This window comes from Procambarus clarkii, chromosome 27, assembly GCF_040958095.1.
Source record: "Procambarus clarkii isolate CNS0578487 chromosome 27, FALCON_Pclarkii_2.0, whole genome shotgun sequence".
Taxonomy (NCBI): Eukaryota; Metazoa; Arthropoda; class Malacostraca; order Decapoda; family Cambaridae; genus Procambarus; species Procambarus clarkii.
Window position 1 is genome coordinate 45,748,584 of NC_091176.1, and position 14,407 is coordinate 45,762,990.

Consider the following 14,407-nt stretch of genomic DNA (forward strand, 5'->3'; position numbering starts at 1 on the left):
TTCACGAATGTGCCCCCACACCCACCATGGAGCCACAATTAGAGGCAGGACACCCAACAAGAAGCTATCGCCGATCATGCCGGGGCCTCCTAGGGGTGCGTCGTGAGTATACGCCCCACAAACGTCACCTTAAGAACCGTCAGTCCGTCGAGATCGGGTTCAGTGACGAAAGGGGGATTGACAATAAAAGGGTCCCCTTGCTCGAGACGTCGGGTACTACAGTTCTACGGGTGCAAGAGTATGCCTCCTCAAGCACCCGGGTGTCAAAATAGAAGAAGTCCAAAGGAATAACCAAAACAAGCAAAAGGTCGGCAGGAAACAACAAGCAGATAGGAGAAGAGGGGGAAGAAAAACGAAACAAAAGGAAAAGGAAAAGTTGTTTAGCACAATTTGAGAGGACAGCAGCAGGAGCACAAAGCTACAAATGGACAGAGGACTGTCCCAAGGAGCATCACACTCCGGGAGCCGCCCACTCAGCCCCCCTCACGGCATCAACGAGCTGAACGGAGAGGGGGGGAGGAGCGACCTGGGAACCGTGGAACCTCACACCATTGGAGGACAGGCGTTGTGGACAGGAGTGATTAAGGTAGATCATATTTCCCTCCAGATTCTCCTCGATGTTTAGGCTAGATAGGCTGGTAGAAATACATATACATTATTAGTATGTTTCTTATTACATTAGTGCTAGAATAGGCTGTAGGGCAGTCAGTATCTTCTACTGTTTGGAGAAGACAGTGTGTGGATGACGTGGCAGTTGGTGAGGCAGCAGACGACGCTGATGAAGCTGCCCTTTTCGAGAGGGTGCTAGTCCCCCCATTGATATTTGCCCAGTTGACATAGTTGCCAGAGGTGGCAAGAGAGCTGCCAACGTTCTCCAGAGTATCTATTTCATATTTCCACCCATGTATTATTCTATATATGTTTATTGTAGTTTTCGTTAGTAAATTTCATACAATTTTACTGACGTGTTTATGTGCGCCCTCAATATATTTGAGCATTAACGAGTGAAACTATAGCACCATATATGAGCAGTATTATTTCATATGGAAATATCCTAGTGGCTGGCACAGTTGGAGCAACACTGATGTTTATGGAAACATACCCGTGGCTGGCAATCCTGTTTTAATACTAAGAGAAGCAACATGTAACACTGTCAGGCAACAGTGTAACCACTGAACTGCACTGTTGGGGACCTTGTGGATAGTCGAGTAACATAGGTGTGGACGAGGGACCTGTGACTCCTTTGTTATGGCAAGCAAGACTGAGAAAGTGCTGTTGCCGCACAAAGCGACATCTTGAAGGTAAATCTGAGTCTTCTTCACTTTTCCGCGACACAAGGCTGGAATTGCTGGTAGCAGTTCCCCCGTGTTTCGACTGAGGGACTTCCAGGGCGATCAGTGGCACCCAGGTGTGTGGGAGCATAGACCTGCGGCAGTGGGCATGACGTGGTCCCCATCGTAGGGACCGATAGACTCTGGTAAGTTATGCGAGTCGGACAGACTAACCCCTTTTTCCCTTTGCCCGTCCCACTCCCTGTAAAAATACTCACAAGCATTGTGAAATTAGACACATTAGAAACATGCACTTTCTTTTTATTTTCCATTTAACCAGACTGAGCTACAGCAATGTAGCTCAGTCATTAAATACTTAATTCATAATGATGTGCTGTGGGGAATCTTAGCACAGTATCCAAAATTTGTGTACTGTGGGTAATGCAGTCACACGAGTGTAAAGTAAGTAATTATCAAAAGAAGGCACCAAACAGGGAAGGATATGTAACACTATCAAATGTGTGGAATAATCAGAGTGTGCTAAACATCACCAAGGATGCCAATACGAGAACAGAAATGCATAAGGCGATCAATTTCAAAAGTATTTGATTCACCAAGAAGTCTATCAAGGGACAAGCGACAGCGAGGGATGGTCAGAAAACAAGATGCACGTTCGTTCTGGAAGTCAGGACATTCAACAAGGATATGCACAACTGTAAGAGGGACATTGCGATTTGGACAATAAGAAGCATGACGGCGCTCCATGAAGTAACCCTGAGATAAGCGTGTATGGCCAATATGCAACCTCGCCAGAGCCGTTTCCCATCGCCAGTTACAGTGGTAGGAGGAAGGCCATGAGGACACATGACTTAAGAGTACGCAGTTTGTTACCAGTAACAGGACACCAACAATCGCACCCAGATGCGATTCATCAGTGCTTCGTTAGAGATGGCTTGATTAAAGTGAGAAAGACTGCAGGGGGTAAAATGTTTACAATTGCTAATAAAGAGAACCTCAACACTTTCCTCTCCCAATGTGGTTTGTCTCGCCTTATTACCACTCTCAATGAGTCGACTTAATTAACCCCCTTGTCACCTAGTGCGGGCTAGGTATCCTAAGTCTCCTTGTTTCACTTTTTAAATTAATTTTTAATTTACTCTTTACTAGTCATTTACTGGACTTAATTGAGTGCATTAATATTTCTTTAGGTCTTATTAATTATACAGTCATAACTGAACTATTTATAGTTAATAATCATTAGCTTAAATTTGCCTATGTTTATTATTCAACTTTTTTCTTTGATTTCATTTATTACCTAGTTTGTCTAGCCTCGCCATGCTCCCTTACTCCATTGTACCCCTGGCTTTGCCTGTACCTCAAATTGCAAATTGTTACTTACAGTGTACCTGAGAGTACTTGTAAGCAATCTACCTCATTTTACTTTTTTTGTTCATTTTGTTTTTGTATTGTATAGTCTTGTTTATATATTTTTCCCCTTCTATATCAAAATTCTATTTTGTAATTGCCATTCTTGCCTTTTTTTCCTACAACCAGCTTTTTTATGCAGACATGTATAGACCCAGAACTAAACCTCTTATCCACTATCTATGACAATCATCACTTTAATGATCAAAATTGCAGATATTTTACAGCACATGATGTAAACAATGTATTAACACAATCACAATATGTCTGTAATCAACTTGAACGTTAGATCCCTAGGTAAACATTTCGATGATGTTAGTGCCTTGATTGAAACTATTGACAACAAATTCTCTTATTATACTTACTGAAACGTGGTTGAAAGAGGATACTACTCAACTCTTTAACATGCCTAACTACGCGGCAATTCACAACTGTCGTCAAAATCAGAGTGGTGGTGGTAGTGCTGTTTACTACAAGAACTAACATGCTTAAAAGTAATTAGAACTAGAGACTGCTGTGGGGAGTATATCTTCGTCAGTTTCAGAGTCAAGGATGCCGAGTCTGTCCTGTCTGTGGGTGCAGTTTATAGAATTCCTAACACTGGTGTGTCCGAATTCAACTCAAACCTTAGAAATCTAATACTAGATAACAGACTGAACAAAAACTATAATTATCGCAGGGGATTTCAATATTGACCTCTGAGAGCCTGAACACCCTACTGCTGTTAGCTTCCTCAACTGTATGAATTCCTGCTTCCTCATACCCTTAATCACTAGACCTACTAGAATCACCGATAGTACTGCTACGACTCTAGATCACATCTGGACCAACATAACCTCTCCGCTTACTTCAGGTATAATCTCCGATAGCACTACAGACCATTACCCCACATTTCTCTTAACTAACATTAGCAAACCACCTCTAGAGTCAAGGGAATTAAGCTTTAGGCTGCACAATGAAACTGCTATAGACAATTTTATAACTGCTGCTGATAATGTCAACTGGGAGTCCGAGTTAGGTAACTTAGGGGACATCACCCTAGCAGTGCAATCTTTTCTACAAACAACTCTTAGCCTTTATAACACCCACTGTCCTATGCTAACGAAACAAGTCACAACCAAAAGGCTTAACAATCCTTGGCTTACAAAAGGAATACTTAAATCCATTAATAAAAAACATGACCTTGAGAAGAAGTATAGGTTAGGAACCGTCTCCAGAGAATTCTCAAAGAATTACTCGTTATTGCTATCTAAAATAATTAGACGAGCCAAAACCAAGTACTACGAAGATAAATTTACCCAAATAAAGAGCAACATTAAAAAAAACTTGGAGCACAATTTCACAAATATTGGGATCCAAGAAGATTTTAAATAACAAACCAACACTCCTGTCCAATAACGATGGTCGACTTTCAGCCTCTGATTCTGCTATTAAGTTCAATAGGTTCTTCTCTTCCATTGGGACATCCTTTGCAAATGATATTCCATCTTCCAGTACTGATGTTAAGGACTATCTTACAGGTAACTATCCACAGTCTCTGAACCTAAAGCCTACTAATTCCACTGACGTTAATGAGATAATCCTTTCCCTTAAAACCAAGTCTAGTGCCCTTGAGGAGATACCAACTTTAATTTACAAAAAAGCCTCCAGATCTTTAGCCCCTGCTATTGCATTGCTCTTCAACAAGTCACTTGAACTCCAAATCTTTCCAGATATGCTAAAAAAGCGAGAGTAACCCCTGTCCACAAATGTGGTGATCTCACAGATGTTAACAACTACAGACCTATATCAATCCTGCCTAACTTGTCAAAAATATTTGAAAAACTAATCTACAAGCAGCTTTACTCTTATCTAGCCAAACACAATATACTTAGCTCTTGTCAATATGGTTTCAGACCCAAAAACATCATTAACGATGTACTTATTAATATGATTAACTTGATTCATGCAGCTCTTGATAAAATTGAGTTTCCTGTTGGGTTATTTGTGGACCTGCGTAAAGCTTTTCACACTGTCAACCACCAAAACCTTCTTCTTAAATTACATCATTATGGAGTCAGAGGACACTCCCTGCAATACCTCAAACCTTATCTTACTGACAGGCTCCAATATGTTTCTGTGAATAATTCAATTTTTTCCACCTTACCCATCAACATTGGTGTTCCTCTGGGCAGCATACTTGGCTCTCTCCTCTTTCTCATCTATATTAATGACCTTCCAAATGCCTCCCAACACCTCAAACCAATTCTATTTGCTGACGACAACCTTCATTTACTCCAGTCCTGACCCCCTTGCTCTAAATGCCACAGTAAATACTGAGCTAAATAAAGTCCATCTTTGGCTAACTGCCAACAAACTCACCCTTAACATTGACAAAACTTTCTATCTTCTGTTTGGCAATAAATCCTCTAATCAAATAAATCTCAAAATAAACAATACCCAAATTTGTAATAAATTAGATGACAAATTCCTTGGCGTTCTCATTGATCACAAGCTGAATTTCCAGGGACACATTCTAAATATATCAAAAAAAGTTTCAAAAACTGTTGGCATTCTTTCTAAGATAAGATATTATGTACCTCGCCCTGCCCTGGTGACTCTCTATTACTCCCTCATCTATCCATATCTCAACTATGGTAATTGTTCTTGGGGTTCTACTACCCAAAATCATTTACGTCCTCTAATTACTCAACAAAGCTGCCATTAGGACAATATCCAACTCTGGCCCCAGATATCACTCGGTACCCCTACTCAAATCTCTGAATATGATAGATATTAAGTCACTGCACATTCTCTCATGTGAATTATACATATATAAAACGCTGAACTGTAATGCCAATCCTGACCTCAAAAGCTTCAATGAAGGTTGTAACAGAGCCTATGAGCACCACACCAGAAATAAATTCAGTTTTGATATTCCAAGAGTACGACTTAAACTATAAATGCTCTACAATAGTAGAGCATTTATACACAAGGGATACAATACACAAGGGACCCAGAATGTGGAATGACCTTCCCAACCATGTTAAAGACTGTACTTCTCTCAACCAGTTTAAGATAAAAACAAAGCACTACCTAATAAATTCCCTGTAACCTACCTTACCCCTCTATTGTCAACCCATGTCTGTTTTCTTAAACAACACTGTTTGTCGACCTATTTGTATTTGTGCTGCTTTTTCAGCCATGTTTCCCCCTTTTTATCTTTATTTTTATTTGTTCTCAACATATTTTATTCTTTATACTCATTTAGTATTAAGTATTAGTCATTAATGTGTTCCCTGCCCAAAACGCTTTGCGTAATAGTGGCTTTAGGCATTGTATGTACTAGCTCTATCTATAAATCTATCAATTTATGTAAAATCACTTGTATGTATGTACCTTACCTGAATAAACATTTTATTTTATTTATTATTTTTTTTATTAATCCTGCTAACGGGTAAGGATGGAGGAATGAATTACTGAGTAAATGTCTGAATAAGGAATACCTTTATGGGAGATAGGACAAGAGCGGACAGCTTCCCTAGCGGCAGCATCCGCACACTCATTTAAAAATCACCAATATGGCTGGGAACCCAACAAAACTCAACTGACAAATTTACTGGAAATAAGAAACAGCCAATGTTGAATCTCGACGACCATTGGATGAACCGGATTAAAGGACCCTAGAGCCATGAAGGCACTACGAGAGTCAACGACAACTACAAAAGAAGATTGACAACGAGAAAGTAAGAGACGAAGAGCATTGAGAATAGCATAAAGTTCCGCTGTCAAGATGCTAGTCTCCGGAGGTAGGCGACACATACAAGTGCGATCAGGAAAAAGAACAGAGTAGCCTACACCGTCTGCAGACTTAGACCCATCTGTGAAGATGGAAACGGAGCGGGAGTGAGAAGAAAAGTGCTCAAGGAAAAGGCGTTTTAGAACCGTAGGAGGGGTAAAAGCTTTAGTGATACGGGTCAAGGAAGTACAAAACCGCGGAAGAGGGACTCTCCACGGGGGCAAAGAAGGAACAATACGAGGAGAAACATTAGAAATACGAACGGAAAGAGAGTACTGTAGGCGAGATAACCGGACAGAAAGTGGGAGGTGGTGAAGAGGAACAGGAACCGCAGGAGGGGTAAAAGTTAAAGCACGACAGAGGCGAGAGGAAGGATGTTGAAAGGACCGCGCAAGATAGCGAAGACAGTAGCCATCACGACGGTCTTGGAGAGACAGGAAGCCAGTGTCAACATACAAGCTAAGGACGGGAGTCGAACGAAAGGCACCAGAACTGAGGCGCAACCCAGTATGGTGCAAAGCATCAAGACGGCGAAGAGTAGAAGGAGAAGCAGACGAGTAAGCAGGGCAACCATAATCGAGCTTAGACAGGACGAGAGAGGAATGTAAAGCAAGGAGAGTGCGCCTATCTGCCCCCCAAGAAGTATGGGACAAGACCCGAAGGAGGGTAAGGGCCTTAGAGCACTCAACACGGAGGTAAGAGATATGGGGAGACCAAGACAAACGAGTGTCAAGGAATAACCCCAAAAGCTTCGCGGAATCTTTGTACTCAAGGGGATGACCATAAAGTGACAGAGGGACGAAGAACGACCCGTTTCCGCATAAAAGTCATGGCACAAGTCTTAGAAGTAGAGAACTTGAAGCCATGACCGGTGGCCCAAGACGACACGGCATCAATCGCAAGTTGAAGCCGGCGTTGAAGAAGAGGCGAATCATCACCCTGACAGCAAAGGGTAAGATCATCGACAAAGAGAGCGGAGAAGACACCTGAAGGAAGAGAGGAAAGAAGACCATTGAGGGCAACCGGAAAAAGAGTAGTGCTCAGAACACTACCCTGGGGCACACCTTCGTATTGCTGAAAAGAGGCAGAGAGCAGTACCAAGCCGCACACGAATGGAACTACGAGAGGGGAAGCTCTGGAGGGAGAGACTGAGGTTCCCACGAAGGCCAAAAGAATGAAGTTGAGACAGAATATGATACCGCCAGGTAGTGTCGTAAGCCTTTTCCAGGTCAAAAAGGACGGCAACAACGAAGGTTTTTGCAGCAAAAGCAGTACGAATATAGACCTCCAAGTTCACCAGGACATCTGTTGTGCTGCGGCACTTGCGGAAACCAAATTGAGAAGGGGAGAGGTGGTGATAGTGTTCTAAGAACATCAAACGAACGTTAACCATACGTTCAAAGAGCTTGCAGACAACTAGTCTGCAAGCAATAGGGCGATAGGGCGGAAGTCCTTGGGGGATGACCCGAGAGACCCTGGTTTGTGAACAGGAAGGACAACAGCATCGAGGAGCCAGTCTTCAGGGACTGACGACGACTCCCAGACCCGATTGTACAGACTCAGTAAATACCGAGACGTGCATGGAGGAAGATGGCAAAGCATTTCATAATGAATGCCATCTGAGCCCGATGCTGTAGAACCACAAAGGGCTAGGGCAGACTGAAGCTCAGAGAGAGAGAGAAGGGATCATTATAGGGAAGGTGAAGCCAAGTAGAGAAATTTAAAGGACGAGATTCAAGAAGAGGCTTACGAAGAAGGAAGGATAGGGAGAAATGAGAACCAGAACTAACAGGAGAAATGGGAACCCAGTTCGGTCGCAACCTGCAACGGGTCTGCCACAAGAGCACCATGTAGGCGAAGGACCGGTGAGACATCGGGAACGAACTTGCCCGTAATCTTGCGGATACACTTCCAGACCAGTAGGAGAGGAGTTTCAGACATAACGGTTGAGACAAGACTCCCAGCAAGCACGTTTAGCCGCACGGATGGTCCTACGGGCCACTGCACTCTCCTTCCGAAACAAAAGAAAAGACTCGACTGTCTGCCGGTGGCAATGTCTCTTCCAGGCTGCACGCTTATAGCTGACAGCCTGAGCACAGTCCATATTCCACCAGGGAACGCACTTCCGCGTTCCCCAGAGAGGAACAGCGAGGAATAGAGTGGAGGGCAGCGTCAAACACAGTGTCATAAAAAAGAAGGAGGGCGCGAAAGAGACAGGATGGAGAGGTCGGAAATAGTAGCACGGAGAATAAAGAGGCGCCAGTCAGCCTCGGCAAACTGTCACCTAGGGAAGAAGAGAGGAGGGCGAAAAGAGAAAAGAAACAAGGATAGGAAAATGGTCACTGCCATGGAGGTCATCAAGGACCCACCACCCGAAATCTAAGGAAAGGTATGACGAGCACAAAGATCGAGACAAGAAAGGGAGCGAGTCTGAGTTCAAATGAGTGGGCTCACCAGAATTAAGAAGGGACAGAGAAGAAGAGAGGATGAAAGGTTCAAGGAGGCGACCCCGGGTGTTTGTCAGCACATCCCAGAGGGCATGACGGCAATTGAATTCACCCAGCAGGAGCACAGGCTCCGGCAAGGAGTCTAGGTGTTGTTTAAGATCGGAAAGAGAAAGTGGGGGGGAGAGAAATGTGAGAAACCGTGTACCATCTACGCAAAAAGACATGGGCGGCAGAACAGTGGAGAAAAAAAGTAAGAGGACAAAGGGAACATCTGAGCGAATCAAGAGAGCAGAAAATTATGGACTCCAGCGACATGGGGGTGGGGGAGAAAAGATTAGCCACGGAAGCGACCAGGACGAGCAAGCATCGGCTCCTGGAGAGAGACAAAGGGGCGAAAACTGAAATGAGAAGTTGGAGGCAAAGGAAATTTGCGTAAAATCCACGGATATTCCATTGAAGAAAAGACATCAGCAAAGAGAGAGGAGAGCAACAGAGCAAAGAAAAAGGTGAAGGAACACAGCACGCCAAAAAAAAAAAAAAGCACAGTCAGGATCAGGGTCAGCGAAGTCAGGGGGCATGGGTAAACCGAGTAAAGGAGGTAAAGAAGCAGGACAGACCAGAGGTGGACGAGCAGGGTCTGGAGGAAGGGGAGGAGGGGGCAGAAAGAAGGGAGCGCACCTCAGCAAGGGCAGTAACCGAGATGGAACCGGGAGGTAAAGAAACCCCTACAGTAGGAACAGGGGCTCCACCACCGAAGCAGAAGGGGAAGGAACGATAGAATCAGAGATAGGGGGTAAAGAAGAAAGCAAAGCCTTCTTACCGACAGGGGAGGAGAAAGGAGAGAAGCCAGGTTTCCGCTTCCGACTCCAAGATACGGGCGTCCCAGCAGCAATGTACTGGGCAACAGACTCCAGCGTCTCGATAGGACAAGAGCGAACAACAACCATCAGGAGAGCGATGGACGTCGGCCGCAAGTCAGGCGGCGTGGAGAGCCAAGAGACGGACGAGAATGACGGGAAGGAGGACTAGAGCGAGAGGCAAAAGAAGACATGACAGACTGGGTAGAAAGAAGGGGAGCCCTTGACAGAACCAGGAGGGGGACCCTTCGGAACAGAACGGAGGGAAACGGGCGGTGATGGTGGGCGTGTCCGGGTCCAAGGCTCTGAAAAGGTTGCGAGACTGATGAAGGCGGGAAGGACGAGGAGACCAAGAATGCACCACGTGAGCATAGGAGACACCAGCGAAAGAGGGGAGACGATGAACTTGGCGCAGAGTCTCGGGAAAAGACAAACGGTCCCGATGCTTCAAGTTGAGGACAGCCGCCTCAAGTTTGTAACGAATACACACATGGGAGAAGGTACGGTGGGCCTCACTGCAGTTTAGGCAGCAGGCCTGGGGAGAAGTGCACTCCAACTTAGAGTGACCCTCACTTCCACACAGGGAACAGAGAGAGACAGGACTAGAGCATTTGAGGGCACCATGCCCAAACCTCCAGCACTTACTGCAGAGCCGAGGAGATGGAATATATTCTTGAACGGAGCATCTGGCACCAGCAAGAATGATGGTAGGACCCTTCTGCCCCGTCAAAGGTAACCTTCGCAACCCGAAAGGGTAGACTGCGATGACCACGAGGGGGACGAGTAAATTTATCCACCTGGAGGACAGAATGACCCTGGGCCTCGAGGATATGCTTGATATCCTCGCGGCAGTCCTCGAGATCCCTAACACCAGTTGCAATATGGTGCGGGAGGAGAACAGTGCCAACACTGGCATTTAACCGAGCGTTCTTCAAGACCCGAACAGGGGTCTCGCCAAGGCAGGATAAGGCGGCCAAGCGAGTGGACGCATCCTGAGAAGGAGCAGCAACGACACGGGTACCAAGACGGGTGGGGTTAAAGTTGATAGAGGCATCCACGGACTCGACAAGATGCCTACGAAGGGAAAAATTGCTAGGAGTTTAATCCAAAGGTTGGAGGTCAAAGTACTTAGTCCATGTAGCAGGACCAAACAAAGCATGGAACGAAGTTGGATGGGAAGGGAGCATACGAGAGCGGCCGTGGCGGGGACGGCGATGAGAACCCATAGAGAGAGAGACACGGGTCGAAAGGTGCAGTAGTCGCAAGAAGAGATGGAGCCGTGCAAGGGAACGAGACAGTCACCACAGCAGGCTTGAGGCTCTACCCAACCACAGAGGAGGGAGGGGAGCAGGGAGGAAGAGTCCGGTCTGGGCCTAAACCGGGTCCTGTAGCGGAGGACTGGACATGATGGCCTGGTCGCCCATCATGAGCCTGGGTAAGAGAAGTCAAGTCGTAATCCATACAGCAAACTAATATATAAGGGATGGGACCGGGAAACAAGGGATACCACCTACTAGGGCAGCCGAGCGCGGGCCAGTGCAGGAAGGGTGTGTTGTCCCCAGCGGTGGTCCCCCATTTCAACAGTGGAGTCCTACTTCGTTCATTCTCCCACACTGGTGCTAAGACCCCAGTCCCCCTATCACCCCAGCCTGGACACCCAACCATCCACTCGGGGCGGCCTCTCACAGGCGACCCCTCCAGCGGGTGGTCCGATGGCTGAAGGCCCCTACGTGGTGCCCTTCAGCACGTATACCACCCAAAGAGGGGGCAGGAGAGGGGGCACAGGCAACCCACACCGGTCCCAGGGAGGTGTACGCGAGCCCCTCACCACGGCATGGAGGCACCACGGAGGTGATAATAGGTATTCTCCAATATCACATACTACACACCTAGTTTTGCATACGTAACTATTTCACTCTTATCCATATCTATTGTAGTATCTGCCTGGGGATCAACCACCCTTACTCAATGACAATCAGGACAAATTTGTCTCAAACACTACTCTGCTCTTGTATGCAAATCTTTAAATATGCTAAATATCAAGCCTGCATACTCATCTGTAATGACAATCTAATGATGTTTTGAAAACAGATCTGCAGTGCCAATACTAACTTTATGTTCTTTGTTGAAGGCTTTAATATGTATGGACAACACTAGTAAAATCAAATTTTTCTAGAGAAAAATCAAAAGCAGAAATACTATGCAAAGTACAGCATCTCTTACAGATTGCACTTTGAATTTCACAAGTAGACAATAGGACGGCAAACCTTCAATCTCTTTTTAAACGGAACTTCGAAATGGGTCACAATAACTCATAGGAGTAAGTGCCAGTTAGTGTCCTATGTAAAGGTGTAAATATAAAAATTAGCTACACAAACTTTGTAAAACTACACTATAAAAAAGAAGGCAAGAAGGTTTTGTAGTCATGGCTGAACACATTTTAATGAATAAAAATCATTTAGTGTCTACTCGAAACTGCGTTAGCTTAGCAAGACAGTACACCGATATTATTACCCTCAATCCTATACACCTTTCATTCAAAAGATAATCCAGTTGTCAAACCTGCAAGATATAGGGCAAGTTGGATAACTAGACCGTTACAAAAGGCATACTAGTTGCGACATTAAATTAATGCTCTAGGGGTGGAATATTTTAACATGCTTACAGCGCCATTGGAAGCAAGAGAAACGAACATTGAAAGCATACAAGATGTTTACTACTAGAACATGACCAAAACTAAAATTAGTGTAACCGCTTAAAAGTTTTAAAACTTCCCTAAAGCACAGGCAGAAGGTATTAATAATTTTGCACAATAATTTTTTTTACAAGTACCGGTTCCAAACCTGCATAAAAACTATACGCCATAGCAAGATGTGCACAATATTCTAAGCCTAAAGTCCTTAGCCAAAACTTTACAAGTTATGCTAATAATAAATAAAAACCACTACACTTTTCAAACCAACCTCTTACCAGGTTGAGAGCAGCCGCAACGAACAACCTAGCTGATCAATCCAACTAAAGGCCTGATCAAAGGGCTGTAGGGGAACACCAATGCTTTGAATTTTCAAACCAAGATAGTTAAACCTTGGTAAAGAATTGGGGGGGGGGGGACAGAGGGTGTTCTAAAGTGGAGTTGCTGGGGAGAGAAGTTACATGTTAAAGACTGTAACGGTTCTATTGTTACGTAAAGTATGGTGACAAATAAACACAGACACTAAGATACTATATATATATTTGGTCGAATATACAGAAGTACACAGGTGATACGTTGGTGTGAGTTGAGCGCACTGAGCGTTGGTACAGTATCTCGCAAGTGTCTGCTCTAGACCACACTTGAAAGTAGACTAGTTAATGTTTGATATTCTTGCCGCTTATATTGCTCGGGCAACACCTCACCGTGCTGCCCGGGCAACGCCTCACCTCATTCATCTCCAAAGGTTGACAGGAATATTAACACTATATTTGGAGCGAGTATATTATTGGGATAATCTACTCGCTACAAGACTTACAGTCTAAAATTGTCTAAATTTGAGCTTAAAATGGTTCCGACACCGTTTTATCCTTATTATAGGTATATGGAAAGTAATAAATTGCATTAATTTCTTTAATATTTTAACAAGTCACCTCCAGCGCTTAACACCTAGACTACATTGAGGAGTTCTTAAAGATAATCTATACTAAAAATTAGGACTATAGGAGTGTAGAGTAAATACACAAGGGGTGGAGGAAGCAAGCTTATGATAAAGTACAAACAGCAGGCAGTCAACAAGAAGTAGTCATCAGCATATCTGACGAGGGCAGCAGGCAGGGTAACGTTTGGTCAAGTCTTCTTTGCTCAGGCGGCATCCATTTTGTACCCCTATCACACCGCACCTAAGTACGAGCAAGTATAAATAGCATTTTACTTTAAAAGTTAGTTTTTAGTCCATATATGCGAGAAACTGGCTTACTTACGATGCGAATTGTACGTATGTTTTACCACCGGAAGATATACACTTTCCTACTTCACAACGTCGAGGAATACTCTTTTCTTCCTTGAAGGAATATCCCACGCCCTTATACGTACACCGATCTGGGTTACCTGAAAATTTGAATCTCATCTCAGAGCGAAGTAATATTTAGGTGTAACCCGTCACATTAACTATACAAATGTAGAGCCCAATTTTAACAGGCGACACCGTGATGACCTCGTTACATTCTTACTTGGATCAAGTTCAGCTTCGGCGAGAGAGACCGCTGCCAGGCTACTGCCTACAGGTGTCAGTAGAACAACCAAGAACATCAGCTTCGCCGCCATAACTGCAACAATAACGCTGTATCAGGGAAGCACGACCCTCTATCCAGCACCTTCTGCGACTACTGTCCGCCAGGTTCACCATGCTGGCTTATATAACCTCGCGCCCAGTGGTACACCCTCCTCCTCCCCTTCCCCCTCCCATGCGCTAACACCCTCCAGCCACTACTGTTAGCTAGTTACTTAGGTCTTGGCTTCAACATGAGAGAAAAAATCCACCTATGATAACAGTATTCTATATTGTTATATTTAGTGTGGTGTATAGTGACATATATTCTATACAGTATGATGATGATATATCTATATAGTGTGCTGTTGTATCTGGTGTATGAGGG

The 14,407-nt window shown here is 44.5% G+C and overlaps 1 protein-coding gene across 1 annotated transcript; it reads right to left on the minus strand.

The window, feature by feature from the left end:
• Positions 1-13,368: 13,368 nt before the first annotated feature.
• LOC123753630 (uncharacterized) lies at positions 13,369-14,143 on the minus strand. The gene is made up of 3 exons (XM_045735602.2): positions 13,982-14,143; positions 13,733-13,859; positions 13,369-13,651 (listed from the first exon to the last, which is right to left on the minus strand). The coding sequence occupies exons 1-3, from the start codon at positions 14,073-14,075 to the stop codon at positions 13,558-13,560; spliced, it is 315 nt and encodes a 104-aa protein (XP_045591558.1). The 5' UTR covers positions 14,076-14,143; the 3' UTR covers positions 13,369-13,557.
• Positions 14,144-14,407: the final 264 nt, after the last annotated feature.

Coding starts and splice junctions, on each gene's coding strand:
- LOC123753630 (XM_045735602.2), bottom strand. CDS start 14,075: ATGGCGGCGAAGCTGATGTTCTTGGTTGTTCTACTGACACCTGTAGGC. Junction 13,860..13,981: donor CGAAGCTGAACTTGATCCAA/GTAAGAATGTAA, acceptor TCAAATTTTCAG/GTAACCCAGATCGGTGTACG. Junction 13,652..13,732: donor ACATACGTACAATTCGCATC/GTAAGTAAGCCA, acceptor GCTCGTACTTAG/GTGCGGTGTGATAGGGGTAC.